This window comes from Cryptotermes secundus, unplaced genomic scaffold (genome assembly GCF_002891405.2).
Source record: "Cryptotermes secundus unplaced genomic scaffold, Csec_1.0 scaffold247, whole genome shotgun sequence".
Lineage (NCBI taxonomy): Eukaryota > Metazoa > Arthropoda > Insecta > Blattodea > Kalotermitidae > Cryptotermes > Cryptotermes secundus.
Window position 1 is genome coordinate 366,030 of NW_019740656.1, and position 16,474 is coordinate 382,503.

At 43.4% G+C, this 16,474-nt stretch overlaps 1 protein-coding gene across 1 annotated transcript in view; it reads left to right on the forward strand.

The window, feature by feature from the left end:
• LOC111872396 (shootin-1) overlaps positions 1–11,666 on the forward strand; it is a 33,596-nt gene extending 21,930 nt beyond the window's left edge. Inside the window, exons 6-12 of the mRNA XM_023866249.2 lie at positions 4,431–4,587; positions 5,212–5,486; positions 5,607–5,768; positions 6,853–6,991; positions 7,659–7,910; positions 9,640–9,701; positions 10,773–11,666. Of these exons, the coding sequence (XP_023722017.1) occupies positions 4,431–4,587; positions 5,212–5,486; positions 5,607–5,768; positions 6,853–6,991; positions 7,659–7,910; positions 9,640–9,701; positions 10,773–10,910 (1,185 nt within the window). The 3' untranslated portion in view covers positions 10,911–11,666. The remainder of the gene's footprint in view (positions 1–4,430; positions 4,588–5,211; positions 5,487–5,606; positions 5,769–6,852; positions 6,992–7,658; positions 7,911–9,639; positions 9,702–10,772) is intronic.
• Positions 11,667–16,474: the final 4,808 nt, after the last annotated feature.

The following is a 16,474-nucleotide window of genomic DNA, read 5'->3' on the forward strand; positions in this document are numbered from 1 at the left end:
TGTAATTGCTTTTAGCTACCATTTATGTTCTTTTAAACACAGAATATACAGGGCGTCCCAAAAAATGTACTCACCTTTTTAATGACACCAAATGCAATGTTCTTTAAAATAGATATAAGGTTAATGATTTAAATTGAAGAAAACAAGCCTATTGCACCATGCGTGTTTTTAAATGGCCTCCCTTCGAAATCCGATGGACGCTCGATTTTGAGATTCCCGTCTCACGAGCCTGCCGCACAGATTTCTTTTGGGGATCGGAGGGTGGTTTCCAGCAGTTGTTCTTCTCTTGCGGGACTGGTAGAAGACCGTGGCCTTCCGGATCGTTGTTTATGGACGTCTTGAACAGTTCCGGTTGCTCCAAACTTATCTCTGTTTTCTTTGAAACTCCCTTGTAACCTGTCTTCGCACTTCAGTGACGTTCTCGTACTTCTGGTAACACTTCAGCACTAATTTTCTTTCCTCTAAGTTTAGTCGTACTTTCGCCATTATTTGAAGTTACTTATACCTAGAAAAATATAAAAATTTCCGTGAGTTACTAATACTAAGTCAAGCAGTTGCTCTCAGATCCTGGGATTAAATTGTTTATGTTCATCCAGTGCAGATGGCTGATTAGTCAGAGTCAAAGTCAAAGTCACATTGCGACTGACGGTCGGTCGGTCAGTCAGTCAGTCAGTCAGTAATTCTTGGTGTCGAGCCCCATCTGGGGCTCATGACCAGATATTAATTGCTGTTTCATAGTTGCAGTCTTGTTTTCGTGGGGCGCCCTCTCTGACGAGAGGATGGGTCTGTATTTTGTATATGCTGCTGGTCCTTGTCAGCGCAGTTTTTTCTTGTCCGAGTCCCATGGGATTCGTGACCGTATTTTACTGTCTCAGATTTGAGACTTCCCTTTTCGTTGCCTCCTAGGGGAGAAGTGTATCAGTTTATATATCTCTGTGGGTATGCCTAGCGACCTGTATTGTGATAAATGTATATGAAGCCAGTCAGAAAATATTGTGACATTTTATATCACGTCCATCGCTGCGCAACGGCTACAATGGTAACACACACTTCCGCGACAACGAATACATACAAATTGTTCTGTTACCACAGCGACAAATGGAATACCAACAGACCGTTGCGTAGGAATTTCCGAAACAACAAACGCCTTTCCCCGGAGATGAAAGAAAACAGAGGGTCGTTGGATGACAACGGCAAAACCGAACTGTTGAAAACTGTGTTCTGGAAGCGGTCCTCATCAGGCCTGTAAGTGGGGCGAAGGTGCCCTCAGCCGCAATGTGACTTTGACTTTGACTATCCCGTGGAGACGGGTTCGAATACCTCCACCGTGACCCTGCGAGTCATAGGAGGCGACGAAAGGGGAAGTCTCAAATTTGAGACAGTAATATATGGTCTCGAGTACCAAGGGACTCGGACGCGAGAAAGACTGCGCTGGCAGGGACCAGCAGCATATACAAATGACAGACCCGTCCTCTCGTCAGACAGAGCGCCCACAAAAAACAAGACCGTAACTGTCAAACAGTAATAAGTATCTGGTCGCAAGCCCCAGATGGCTGCTTTATGCGAAGACAGACCGGCCGTTTGACCGTCGGTCGTAAAATGAGATTCAGACTCAACACACAGTTCTCAACACTTCGGTTTTGCCGTTGTCATCCAACGATCCTCTGTTGTCTTTTATTTCCGGGGAAACGCGTTTCCCTGGTTGAAGTCCAGCAGCCGCTGAGAAGACGTAGAGGAAGTGTGCAGTGTGCATTACAGCTGCAAAATAAGACTGCACCGAGATTACCGGTGCAACAAGAATTGCGATACTGAACGTGATAATAATTGTATTCGCTGGTGTAAAAGCGAGAGTTCAATAAATATTCGCCAAATCCGGGACCTACGTGGAAGATATTCGTCGCGTTACCTGGGAGACACGTGACAATACTATAAATGTGTTTGAAGATCGCGCTTGCATTCAGAAAGTGTTCCTTATATGGGGTAATGTTACAATTTTGTCTTCAGTGTTTATCCTGCACATTAACCGGCAATTTTGAGCATAAATATCCGAACTTAACAGAATGATTGGCATTCGTGATTTTTACTCATAAGATCCTGGGTTCGAACCCGGAGACTGGTAACAGTGACTTTATTTTTTGTTCTTAGTTCCCCTTCAAATGAATTTTTTTTATTATTGCTAGTGGGGTGGGACTAAGTCCCTTGTACTGCGGCCACCTCTGGCCTATTGTACCAGCCCCAGATGATAGGTGAGGGTGATTTGTGGAGCAATTGGTGGAATGAAGATTGGCAGGGGAAACCGAACTACTCGGAGAAAACCTGCCCCAGCGCCACTTTGTCCACCACAAATCCCACATGAGCAGACCCGGGATCGAACCCGGGGCCGCCGCGGTGGGAATCCAGTGACTAACCGCTTGAGCTATGGCGCGGCCAAATAAATAGATAAGTAAATGAATAAGTAAGTAAATAAATGAATGAATAAATAAGAAAGTAAATAAATTAATGAATGAATAATAAATAAATACTTCAGTGAATAAATAATTTCATTATGTAAGATTTGAGGTTTTCACGGCGGCGACTATGAAGAAAGCCGTCTTCTGGGATGTGGCGCAGTGTGAATATTGTGTTAACCGACGTTTCGGAGGAACGTATCGCCTCCTTCATGGTAGAAGAAAATAGACGAGCGAGGAACCAGCGTGAGCAGGTGCTAACAGACTAATGTCGAGTTGAATAAACCCAGCTGTATAAGAGCAGGAAGAGAAGGAAGAGGGGCTACATGGGAAATCAGAAAGGAGAGGGGAAGGGTCTAGGAAGGTGGGCCAGCAGGTATCAGGTCAGAGTAGGTATAGAATATTGTGTCGGGGGGGGGGGGGGAAGGGGCCAGACAAGCTTAAGAACTTCCTGAACCACCTAAACAGTATCCACCAGTGCATTGAATTCACAATGGAGACCGAAATTGGGGGCCACCTTCCCTTCCTGGATATAGATATTTACAGGTGACCCGAATGTTCTCTGGGCCATAGAGTGTACCGCAAATCCACCCATACAAACCTCTACCTTAACGTTGCGTCCCACCACTACCTGTCCAACAAGCAAGCTGCACTTTCTACACTGGTGTACAGGGCTAGAGCTCTATACCAGGCACGTCCAACGCTTGATCGCGGGACGATTTTTGGTCGATCTCATAGGCCTGTAAGGAAATTATACGTGAAAAGCACGTAGATTCACTTGTGATATAATGTGATTATATTCAGATTTTGAATGGAAAATACATATTAAAGTAGTCTGTACTTTCAGTATGTATTGCTTTTGCAACAACAATCGTGTGTCATGTTATTTTTACCAATATTTTTGCTTAAAGCGACGTACGACCATAGGAGGGGGTGGTAGATCACTGGCAGTTTTAACACTAAAAAGTCGATCACAACCTGTTTGAAGTTGGACAGTCTACATGCGGAGTTGGTGCTCCTGGTGGACGTGTTCAAGCAGAATTGTTACAACAACCGGCAGATCCGCAGAGTTCTCAACCGTCGTCTGAACACCAGTCGGCCCGATGATAAACCAGACTCAGTCGCCTTCCTGTCCTATGTCGGGACTATATTCAACCGAATCAGCAGAGAGCTGTCCCGGCACAACATCAAATCAGTGGGCCTGCCTCCGAAGAAATTATCTAGTTTCCTCTGGCCGGTCGAAGATAGCCTGGGACTAGGGATACCGAGTGTATACAGTATCCCATGCAAGTGCGGCAAGGCCTCTATTGGTCACACGGGCCGTTCCGTGGACACGAGGTTGAAGGAGCATCAGCGGCACATCCATATCCGGACAAGTCAGTTGTGGCTGAACACAGTATCAATTTGGGACACCGCATTCAGCTTCAGAATACCTCCATCCTCGCCACCAAGGCCCGATGTATGAACCGCATCATTAGGGAGGCCATTGAGATTGAACTCCATTCCTGCTACCTGCTGGCCCACCTCCCTAGACCTTTCCCCTCTCCTCTCTACTGATTTCCCATGTAGCACCTCTCCCTTCTCTTCCTGCTCTTACACAGCTGGGTTTGTTGACTCGACATTAGTCTATTAGCATCTGCTCACGCTGGTTCCTCGCTCGTCAATTTTCTTCTACCTGAAGACAGAGGCGATACGTTTCTCCATAACGTCAGTTAACACAATATCTACACGGCGCCACATCCCAGAAGATGGCTTTCTTCAAATAAATTAATTAATTAATTTGCTCTAAGGATCGTTTAGCTTCTCAGTACACCATTTAAATTTAATTTTAATGTGTTGTATGATGTAGCCTTGAAACTTGCACTGTACAAGTTGTGTTCTTGTATTTTGGGGCTGCATGGTTCCATTCTCAGCTAGGGCATAGCCACTGCTGTGAGAACCTCAAATCTTGCATATTGACGTTTTTTTTTTTTTCCCCTGAAGTGGTACATGCAGAACCGTGAACTGAAACGAAAGAGCGCAGTTCTTGCACAGAGGTGCCTGAAAGAAGCCAGTGTAAGCATAATAGACATCCCTGATGAAGCCGACACAGCGTCATCTACAGATGGAGACCTTGACAATCTCATGAAAACAATTAAAGGTAAGTTTAATTTCGTGTTAATTTTTTCTTGTCATACATTTTACAACCCTTTTGCAGCATATCTCCTCCCCCTTTCCCCTCCCCCTCCTCCTCTGGGGTTGGGGTGGGACTGAGCCCAATTGGTATGTTGGCAACAGTTTGGCCTGTTGTACCAGCCCCAGATGCTGGATGATGATGATGAATGTGGAGCCATCAGTGGAACGAGGATTGGCAAATCCCACATGACTTGACCTGCACTTGAATCCAGGCCACTGTGGTGGGAAGCCGGTGACTAACCACCTCAGCTGTGGCATTACCACATTATCTTCTTACCATTTTACTAAGATAATGCAATTTTAAGGTAAAAATACATTAAAAGACGCATTTTTATAGCCCAGCTAGTGAAGTTGATTAATTCTTGTTGAAGAGTAAAGTTGATCATCGAACTATATGAGAATGGATGCATGTGTGAGTTCAGTTGAATCTCGCTGGAATAGGTCTGAACAGCAGACATTTTATGAAGCTCCTCAATATGGAGTTTTCTCCAGACTCCTGTCACTTTTTTTTACATCACAAAGAGGAAGTCTTTTTGTGACCGTTATAGCAAATTGCATTTTTCTTCTTATTGTTTTACTGTGAATACAGAACTGACTGACGAGGTGGGACAGCTGCAGGCAGAGCTCAGTGCTACAAGACTACAAGAGTTTGAAGCACAAGAGCAGTCTATGAGTCTGGCATTTGAATTGGAGGAAGAGAAGTCTCGGAGAGCGAGAGCCGAGACAGAACTTCACGAGCTGCGGATGATGAAGGACAACCTGGGGCGCGTGTCACGACTCGTGGCCACTGAAATGACTGCGCTGCGAGAGCAGTGTCAACATGAGAAGGAGGAGGCACAGAGGATGAAGCTTGAGGCTGATGAGGTAATGTACATTAAACATTCTGCGCATTCTCTGGACAGTGCGCAAGCATACCTCTCGACACAGCTTGTAGGGTAGGTCCCACCAGATCATCTGTAAAATATTGTGACTGTTGTTGTGCAGGCACAGAAGGAACGCAATGTATTGAAGCACCAGAGCACGCTGCTGATGGCGGATGTGATAGGAGATGGCAAATTAATGAGGCTACTGCAGGAAGTGGAGGTCCTGAAGAGGACTCTGGAAGAGGAGCAGCAGAGGCACATGATGGAGCTACAGGAGCTGCAGGTATATTGTGGGGGGAGGCTGCACCAGGCATTGCAAATGTAAATTCATCCCATTTGATTTTAAAAGAACTAGACCCAGTTCTGGTTCTGAGATGGCAAATTGTTAAGTAATCAATGTTGATGTTTTGGAGGTCCACTGTTTTGTTCTTCCCCTAGACTGTGTCTGTCATTGACAGATTTTGTGGATGTCCTCAGTCCCTTCAATTATATGTTAGGATAGTACCTTAAAGGAGGCCATCACTAATGTTCCTGAATACATATCATCCACAAAAACAAACTCCGTGGTTTCAGTCCACAAGCGAACTATATCGACCGAGCGACCGCCTCTTGTCAGTGAAGTTAGTGCCAACTTTAGTAGATAGAGGGTGTCGCATGGTCAGCGCAACGAATCCCTACGGCCGTTAATTTCGGTTTTTTTAGACCGGAGCTGCTATATCCTTGAAATAGCTCCTGTTATCCTCATGAGGTTGAGTGGACCCTATTCCAGACCCACTATTTTTCAGAAAATCTGGCAGCGGCGGGAATCGAACCCGGGACCTCCGTAGCCAGGTACTCTGACCACTAGACCACAGAGGTGGTCCCATATCATCCACAGGTGATTGAATAATGTCATGATAGAGGAAATACAAGCATAAAACAAAACAAAAGGACAGTGGCAACAACAACGATGATGATAGTAGCCTATAGGTACTTTCTTGGGCAGTGGTCAGCATCATGACACTCACTGCAACATCACTGCCTTCTGGTCATACCTTAATTAACTGATTGTACTTTTGCTTTTTGTTTTCATGGAAATGACAATAACAAAACAAACACTGTCCTGCCTAAGTGAATTATATGTTGATCTAACATACCTCACCAGAACTAGTTCATTTTGTTTGCATTTTAAAATTGTTATGTCTTTCCAGTTGCCAAATGGAATATAGAAGATGTTTCCCTCTGAGGTTTGTTCGTTTTAACATAGGTGCAATTTAAATTTATTTATTTGATTTTGTTCTACATTTTAAAACTGTTTGACTCTTGTGGCATCAGACTGGAATATTTGAGGATTCTGGAAGCTATCCGGGGCTTCATCATTGTTGCAGGATAAGCTGGATGAACGGGAAGCTGAAGCGCAGCTGGAACTGATGGAAGAAAAGCTGCGGCTTGCTGAGTCGGAACTCCACTGCGCACTACAGCGAGCAGAGCAGGCCGAGAAGAGGTCCTCACAGATGGTCACCAGAGGTGATATCTACTGAACAACCTGAACAAATCTGATGAGACAGCAGTACTTTTAACCCTCTAAGGCAGCATCTACATGAGTGCATAAAATGCGTCCATTGTAACGAACTTACTTTGCTGAGGACACCACACAGTTGCAGAATGCGGTGAGTAGTTTTTTGTCTACAGTGAAACTACGCACTGCATTCTGCAACTGTGTGGTATCCTCAGCAAAGTACGTTCGTTACAACGGACGCATTTTGTGCGCTCATGTAGACGCTGCCTAATACTTTGTGCTCCATCAGCCAATTAGGTCGTCTTGGCGCACTTGTGAAAGAAACTGCCAGAGCTACAGAGATGACGTTGTTGTTAATCAGTTAGTAGAGGATTTGTATTAATAGATGGCATCAGGAATGAGGTAATGCTATCATGCATCTGTGATCGATTGGTGATAATCTCCAGAAGGATTGTGGATTTTGCAGCAGGATTCTCCCCTCCAAGCAGTGTTGGGGTTCATAGTGGGTAGTTCTGTGGATGGGCTTAGGAGTGAAACGGTTAATGCATTGTTTCCCAAAGTGGGAGACATGGACCCTGGGCAGTGATATAAATAATCAGACGTCTGTACTTTCCCTTCTGATGCCATTCTTTCTTATGATTCATAATATGAACATGATGTTTCCTTCTGTTACAGTGAATCAGCTACAAGATGAGCTGGAGGCAAAGGCATGTCTTCCTCCTCCACCACCACCACCCCCTCCTCCTCTTCCTCCACCACCTCTCGCAGTGTCCCATCCTAGAATCTGTACTGCATCTTTGAGACAGAGAAATTGTGTCTCGGTGGCAGACACAGGCGCACGTGTGGAGACTGGCAACCCTGTGCTGGACATGGCTAACATGTTGGGTATCCCCCGCAGACCTGCCGCAGCAGCCATATTGCCTGGGGGTAAGGACTCGCAGCAATCAGGGGTGTTTCATCTGCAGCCTTCCTCTTGCTGGATGCTTGCTTGCCTTGCTCTTCAAATATAAAGATGGAGGCAGTATGTTACTGCACAGTGTTGGTAAACTTCTGCCATGCCATGCATGTTACGTTCCCCGAGGTGGTCGCCATCATGAGAACCCAGAGTTCAGTGTTACAGAGGTGTCTTTGAAATTCAGAAAAGCCAATGTAGCCTTGTTACTTATTTTCTGCATAATTAGTGTTCACATGTTCGAAGTTTATAACTGAGGGATGGATTTCATTGGTATATTTGTATGAAAGCTGTGCCATTGGAAGCCATCTCTGCTGTCAGTAATGTCAGCATGGTGGATTCACAAACGTGTGACGTGTGAGTAATGCTAACGCCACTGGCAGACTGTGGTAACCAAAATAACAATAAAAGCAACAGTGCCCATTCTGAGAGTACTAATCAGAGTAACAATAGCAATAGATTGATGGGGTTTGAGTGGTATGCATGTGCTTGAAAACAAATGTGTTGTTTGGGGACCAGATAATTTTGTATGATAGCGGTTGGAGGTTGACCTGGACTCTATTTTATTTCCCCTGAAGACATGGTCACCAGAAAAACAAAACTCTTTAATAAACAGTTAGTGGCAACACTGGACTCAATGCTTGACAGGTGTCCATACTCCTTGCCTCTCTGCATTAGCGCTAGTAGGAGCTAGTGAAGGATGCGATCAGATGTTTTCACTCGTAGTGTAGAACAGTGCTGTATCATCAGATTCCAAGGGGAAGAGAAAGTGAAAGCAGCAGAAATTCTTCATAGGTTACGTGTGTAGGATGGGGAAGAGAATTTCTCATGTGATTGGTACATTAAACTTTCTGAAGGCTATAAAGAAGTCTCGAATCTACTGTATGCTCACATTTAGACAACAGCTGTACATGATGTGATTATTCGCCACATCAGAGGTGATTTTGGGAAACAGGTGAATAGTGTACACACTGAATGTGGGGTTGGTGAGGAAAGGAGGTTTTTGGAACATTGAGATTATTTGGGGGCAAGTCATTTACCAGTTATATTATTATCTAGACAATCTAGCGTCGGATGGTGATACAATGAATGAATGATGAATTAGGCAGAAGGGACCCAATTAAACTACTATCTCAGCATTGTCTTGGAGGGACCATGGAAAATCATGAAAAATGTCAGGATAGCTGGTGTCCTTGCCAGGATTTCATCCGAGGACCTCCTGGATAATTGTTTAGTGCATTACTGCTGCACAAACCAGCTCAGTGGCATTCAGAATACCAAAGCACAAAGGACACATGGGTATGGACTGTGGCTTTACAGTCTTGGTATGTTTAAAGTTGCACCGAATATTATTACTATGTTTGTGCAATCTGTTTCGAACAGCTAGGAGCATGCAGATGTGAGGGCGCAAGGAATACTTGTTGAAACTATGTGTACTTTGGTACAGATGGCAGTTCTCCAGTTTTAATGAGGCACTGACTGTTTTCAATCCTTATAGACTGAGATACAGTGTTCATTTCCAAATATGATAACAGTGTTCTTTGTAACAGGTTAGCAACTGTGACATGTGAGCATTTACTATGAATAATTACATTACTGTAATCAGAGTTTGGTGAATACCTCCATTTATGGTCTTGTTGACTTGGCTTTTGCCTGACAAGTGTTTGAAGGGAGTATGTTTCTGAATGGATTTATCTGTTGCAGGTGCCATAGATGATATAATAAACCAAATTAAAGGTGGAAAATTTACACTTAAAGCTACTGAGGTGAGTTAAGTAAGATTTTCTGGCCATGGGTCCTACCCAGCCTTCTGTCTGGTGTCTGCTGGGGGCACTTTCCTGAGGTTAAAGCATGGCAACCACTTGCCACCACCATCCAGTGCAGGAACTTTTAGAGGCTGAAGCGATACACCAGTTAGAAGGCTAAGGCTCATACTGCTAATCCTTTTCATGGTTTATATAAATTGTTAGTTAACATTTCGAAGAGGATCTGGGATGGCTCAGTTGGTGTAGCAAGGGTCTTTGAGCTGGATAGCTGGGGTTTTAGTCCCATCATGGACAAGAGATTATTTCTCTATGGGATCCAGATCCGCTCTGGAGCCCACTCAGCCTCCTATCCGATGGGTACTGGGGCCTCTTTCCCTCTGGGCTGTGAGACATTGAAGTTTCACACTTTCTCTAGACAGTCAGCTCACAGATGGCAGTGAGGTTATCAGCTTTACACACTGACTCTCCTTTACCACCACCCCCGGAAGATTCCTCGTAGTCATTTATGTTAGAGGCTGAATCGACCTTAGGGCCATAGTGCAGCTGGAAAGATTAAGGCAATTGAAAAAATCCACCTCATTGGGACTTGAGACCGTGACTTCTGGCTTGTAGCACAGTGTCTCAACCAACTGTGCTACCCCATGCCCCCTACTCCTCTGAAACACAGTGGTTATTATATATTACCTGCTTTACAATCTCAACAGTTTGCCCACACAGTGTCTTTATGAGTGTGACATACTTCTTGTAATGAACAGTGATAATTTCCCTAAAGAGCATTATTGGTAGGCCTTAATGGAGACTCAGTGTGTTGGGTTAAGAACTGAATACTTAAGATTTATTTATATGAAGTTCCTGCTTCAAAGGGGTATACTGGGTAACTCGCAGATTCAGTAGTGTCTGTGGAGCTCCTCAGTATCTGCATTTGGACCAGCCGTTATGAGGCGCAGGATTGCTGAGGGGATAATCAAAAGGGGAAGCACAACAGACCACTGTAGGTCGTGGTGCAAGGGCTAAGATGACCTACCCCTCATTCATTCATTCATTCGAACTCGATGTTTTCTTCTCTTGCAGAAACAAAAAGACGAAAAGAAGGAAGAGCCACCAGCAGCAGTACAAGAAATGCTCTATGTACTAGGGACTTTGAAACGTCGACATCGCAGCTCCACACAGCAGTCAAGATGGCCTCCACCTGCAGATATTGCTCTATAAACAATTGATGACTTATTTATATGAGCATTGGAAGGCTTTGTGATGTGAGCGACATCATCGGTTTAGGGCATTCTGTGAGATACGTTTTTGGGCAGTGTCACTTCTTATTCAGAAGTGCATAGCAAAGGTTGTCAGGTTACCAGCAGGCTTCTTCACTCTGAGGCAGAATATTTTATTGGCTCAAGTTATTGTGATATTTGCACAGATAGACCTTTCACTGATTCGCAGGAACATGGCATTTTGAAGATAATCTGATACTGTAATTTTCTGGGACATGGGAGATAATATTTTGCTTTTAAGTAAACTTAAAATTGTTGTAAAATTAATTTGCTCTATATATTTTATAAATTGTAATTAAGTAAATAAAGACCCAAAGCATTCAAATAACTCAAGAAATTTTATGGTGACATAAAATAAATGTGTTAATGCATGTGCCTTATTACAGAATAGTGATAATAACAAATGAAATAATGTTTACTTAAGAAGGAAGAACTTAATGGTCACTTTGCTGGCAACAGTGAAAATACCGAAATATAATAGAAAATGTGACAGAATTTTGATTTTTGTGTTGATTTTAATAGATTTGTTTGAAGTTAAGTCAGGTTGGTTTTTAATGTGAACAGATTTTAATGTAAAATAATGACCCTCATCACTCTGAAAAAGCCAGCGGTGAATTAAAATATTTTGAATTTTTTATGTTATACATTATGTCTGCTTTTATTGTAATAGTTTCACAAAATAAAGCACAGAAAATTGTTCTTGTCATAACTGTCCTTACACATTCCCTAAGCCCAGAGAAACTCTAACATCCTACCAGAGTGCATGACATCATATCCCAGAAGATGGTAAGTAATTCTTGTAGTCACTATGATGAGAACCTCAGAGTTTGTCTGCCCTACTTCTTGGAGTCATGTGATTACACCAAGGAGGCAAATTCTGCTATATTTGTTGTGATCTTATGTATGTAATGTTCAGAAAATTATGTTTATTTGTGTAATTTGAATATATGTTACAGAGATGAGTGTGTATGGGATATATAAGTATTAAACAACTTTCTGCTTGCTTTGAATACAAAGTATGACTCCTAAGCATTTTCAGTTTTTGTGAGATGATTAAGCAATTGAAAGTCAACTGATGTTTGGGAGGAACATGTCACGTGTGTCTTCAGGGGCAAAGAATATGACGACCAAGAAACCAACGTGAAAGCAGGTGGCAATCAAATCGAACCTGACAATTTTCAGTGGGAAGTTCATGATCTTTTTTTTAGGGTCTGTGGTACTGGTATACCTCTAACACAATCTTGGATCATATGGGGATTGTTAATGTGAGAAACATCTAATTTTTTGCTGTAACAAAGGTTTTGAGGATGTAATGTTAGGATTCCAGCAGTAGCCCAGGAAATTCTGTGTAGATAAGTGCCATCAGTTGGTGTATCAGCAGGATGCCTGCCTGTTTTTAACAGCCTATACACAGACCAAATCTGCATTAGCCAGATATTGGAAAAAAATTGGGAGTACAATGAGACAGTACATCAGCTATTTGTAGGCTTCAAGAAAACCTATGATTCGGTTAGGTGGGAGGTATTGTACGAGTACAATATTCTGATAGAGTTTGGGATACCCAAGAAACTAGTTAAGCTGATTAAAATGTTTTTAAAAGGAAGTTTCAGTAAAGCCTGTATAGGTAAACATTTGTTCGATTAATTTTCTATCCAGAATGGTCTAAGAAAAGGAGATGCTTTATTGCCACTCCTTTTCAACTTAGCTTTAGAATATGGCATTAAGAAGGTCTAGGAAAACTAGATGGGACTGAAATTAAATGGGAGACATCAGCTGTTGGTCTATGCCGATGATGTGAATCTACTGTGTGATAATATAGATACCATAAAGAAAAAAAAACTTTAATTGACGTAAGTGAGGAAGTTGGACTAGAAGTAAATGCAGAGAAAACTAATTTGCTGTCTCGTCACCAAAATGCAGGGCAAAATCATGACATCAAGATAGGAAACAGATGTTTTGAAAATGTGGCACAGCTCAGATATTTGGGAAAGACAATAACAAATCAAAACCTGATTCAGGGGGAAGTTAAGAGGAAATTGAATTCGGGTAATGCTTGTTACCATTCAGTCCAGAACCTTTTGTCTTCTCATCTGCTGTCCAAAAACATAAAAATTATACTATAATTTTGCCTGTGGTTATGTATGCATGTGAAACTCTGTCTCTGACTTTAAGGGAGGAACATAGACTGAGCGTGTTTGAGAACAGGGTGTTGAGAATATTTGGACCGAAGAGAGCTGAAGTGACAGGAGGTTGGAGAAAACTGCATAATGAGGAGCTTCATAACTTGTACTCTTCTCCAAATATAAATAAAATGATCAAGTCAAGGAGGATGAGGTGAGCAGGGCATGTAGCATGAATGGGGGAGAAGAGAAATGCATATAGGATATTGGTGGGAAAACCAGAAAGAAAGAGACCACTGGGAAGACCAGGGCATAGGTGGGTGGACAATATTAAAATGGATCTTAGATAGGATGGGATGTATGGTTTGGATTGATCTGGCTCAGGATATGGACCAGTGGAGGGCTCCTGTGAACACGATAATGAACCTACAGGTTCCACAAAATGCTGGGAAATTCTTGAGTTGCTGCAGAATTGGCTTCTCAAGGAGGGTTCAGCTCCATAAGTAAGTAAGTAAGTAAGTAAATACTTTTTTCATCTTGAATGGTCTCCATATTGGTTTCATATGGACAAGTCTCACATCTTGATGTCAGATTTCATCCTTTATCTTTATTCTTGCATTATTCATCTGATGCAGCATGGTTAAATAAAGTAAGGAACTTAAACCACATAAAAGTAGTCCCTGTGCTTAACTAATTAAGCACTACACCATGAAGACGTATGGGGGAGTGAATGTACAGATCAACATTTTCTTGACCTCGGCACTAGTTGGAGGTGGGTGGTCAGCTTCACGCCTCTGCCGCTTTACCCCCTGTGTGAGAGCCGCTGGTATCCACTGCATAGAGGGCTGGGTGGGCCAAAGAGCCCGTCTGGACGACTTGGAGAAGTGAAAATTCTTACCCCCGCCTGGACTCGAACTGCAACCCCTTGGTCATCCAGCCTCTAGCCAGTCGCTATACCGACTGCGTTATCGCGACTCCCACTTAAACCCCATATTTTCCATAATATAAAATACTTTAATTNAGAGGTCCATGATCGAGACGGACGCAACAGACAGGAAAGATGTCATGCAAGAGGACGAGACAATGTGAACTGTCTTCATGAAGCGAAGTCCTCGTGAAGCTGACGATTACTAACTTAGTCAAGAAATTCCCAGCACGTTATGGAACCCGAGAGTTCGTAACTGTTCACAAGAACCTGCCACTGGTCCCTATCCCGGGCCAGATTAATCCAATCTACTCCCTCCCTGTCCATGTAAAATCTATTAATGTTTTCCCTTTACATCTAGGTCTTCCTAATGGTCTCTTTCCTTAAAAATTTTCATATGAGGATATTGTATACACTTATTTCCCACGCGAGATATCTGCTCCGCCCGTCTCATCCTCCTGGACTTCGCCATCGCGGTAATGTTTGGGAGGAACGCCAATCGTGAATCTTCCCTTCCATCAATGTTATCCAACCCAATGAAGGCAGAACAGGAGAAGAAATTGAGGAAGGCTGACAGGTAGACAGGCTTTGTTGCTAGGCGACCAACATAAAGAGAAAGCGTCGAATAATAAGATTATAAACTGAATTAATTTCCCCNTCAGCTTCACGCCTCTGCCGCTTTACCCCCTGTGTGAGAGCCGCTGGTATCCACTGCATAGAGGGCTGGGTGGGCCAAAGAGCCCGTCTGGACGACTTGGAGAAGTGAAAATTCTTACCCCCGCCTGGACGCTAACTGCAACCCCTTGGTCATCCAGCCTCTAGCCAGTCGCTATACCGACTGCGTTATCGCGACTCCCACTTAAACCCCATATTTTCCATAATATAAAATACTTTAATTTTCTTGTTTCTTCCTCCCCTCTCTGTCTGGCCTGGTTGCTCAGTTTTCATGCCTGGATACATAAGCCTNAATTTTCATATGAGGATATTGTATACACTTATTTCCCACGCGAGATATCTGCTCCGCCCGTCTCATCCTCCTGGACTTCGCCATCGCGGTAATGTTTGGGAGGAACGCCAATCGTGAATCTTCCCTTCCATCAATGTTATCCAACCCAATGAAGGCAGAACAGGAGAAGAAATTGAGGAAGGCTGACAGGTAGACAGGCTTTGTTGCTAGGCGACCAACATAAAGAGAAAGCGTCGAATAATAAGATTATAAACTGAATTAATTTCCCCTGCTACATTTTGACACGAAACTGCATACATCATGATGCCCCATCTTAGATCTCCATGCAAGTTGCCATAACCTTAAAATATCACAAAGAGTGAGGAAAATCTGCATGAAATCTCGCAACCAAGCGACGCAAATTTTATGTACGTAAAAATGTATTATTTGACTTGTGCAGTGCAGAGTTATTGCCTGCTGCTTGCAAGTTCGTAGCACATAACGTCCAGTAATAACACATAAATTCTGCTCATATCGCCCGGGAGTAGTCTCATTTATCTGTTAATTAAACCTGTAAAACTATAATCTCTCACCTGTTTCACTATTTACAGTGAAGTAACATGAATAATAGCACGGATTCTGAAATATCAACTTCGAAAAATTTGCGGCTGCAACCGGTGAAATAGACGGACTCGTCGCTAGGACAAGGCCTGAGGTCTACGTTCAGGGCTGGAACTTCGGGTTAGACGCCTACTGCCTAGTTCCAGAGCGCTTCATTTTGAGGGAGGCATTTCCAGTGCCTTAAGACGCCAGAACTGTCGTTCCCAACATCGATATATGTAGAAATGGATCCATAAGCTCCCACTGTAATAATTCCCTTTCAAAATGTGTTGCTTATTCCCTGGGGCTTTTTTCGTGAAAACCGAACGTCTACCTATTTCCGAACTGGAGCTCCTACCTAGCTCTGAACTTGAGCTCCTCCTTAGCTCTGAACTGGAGCTCCTACCTAGCTCTGAACTGGAGCTGCTACCTAGTTCTGAACTGGAACGCCTACCCAGTTCTGAAGTGGAGCTCCTACCTAGTTCTGAACCGGAGCTCCTACCTAGTTCTGAACTGGAACACCTACCCAGTTCTGAAGTGGAGCTCCTACCTAGTTCTGAACCGGAACTCCAAGAAGCATGAGACGGATTGGGGGAGAAGAGAAATGCATACAAAATTATGATCTAAAAATCTGAAGGAAGACCCAGGCATAGATAGGAGTGTGACACTAAAATGAATTTAATAGAAACTGGGTGATGGTGTGGACTGGATTCATCTGGCTCAGGGTAGGAAAATGTTACGGGCTCTTGTTAAAGCAATAATGAACCTTCTGGGCCCATGAAATTCTGGGAATGTTTTGACTCGCTGTGCAACGGATTCTCAAGAACGAATTAGTGAGGCAGATAACGGAGGGAATTAGGCGTGCCACGGCGCCAGGTGTGCCCGCATATGCACGCGTGAAATTCCTCCTTCTC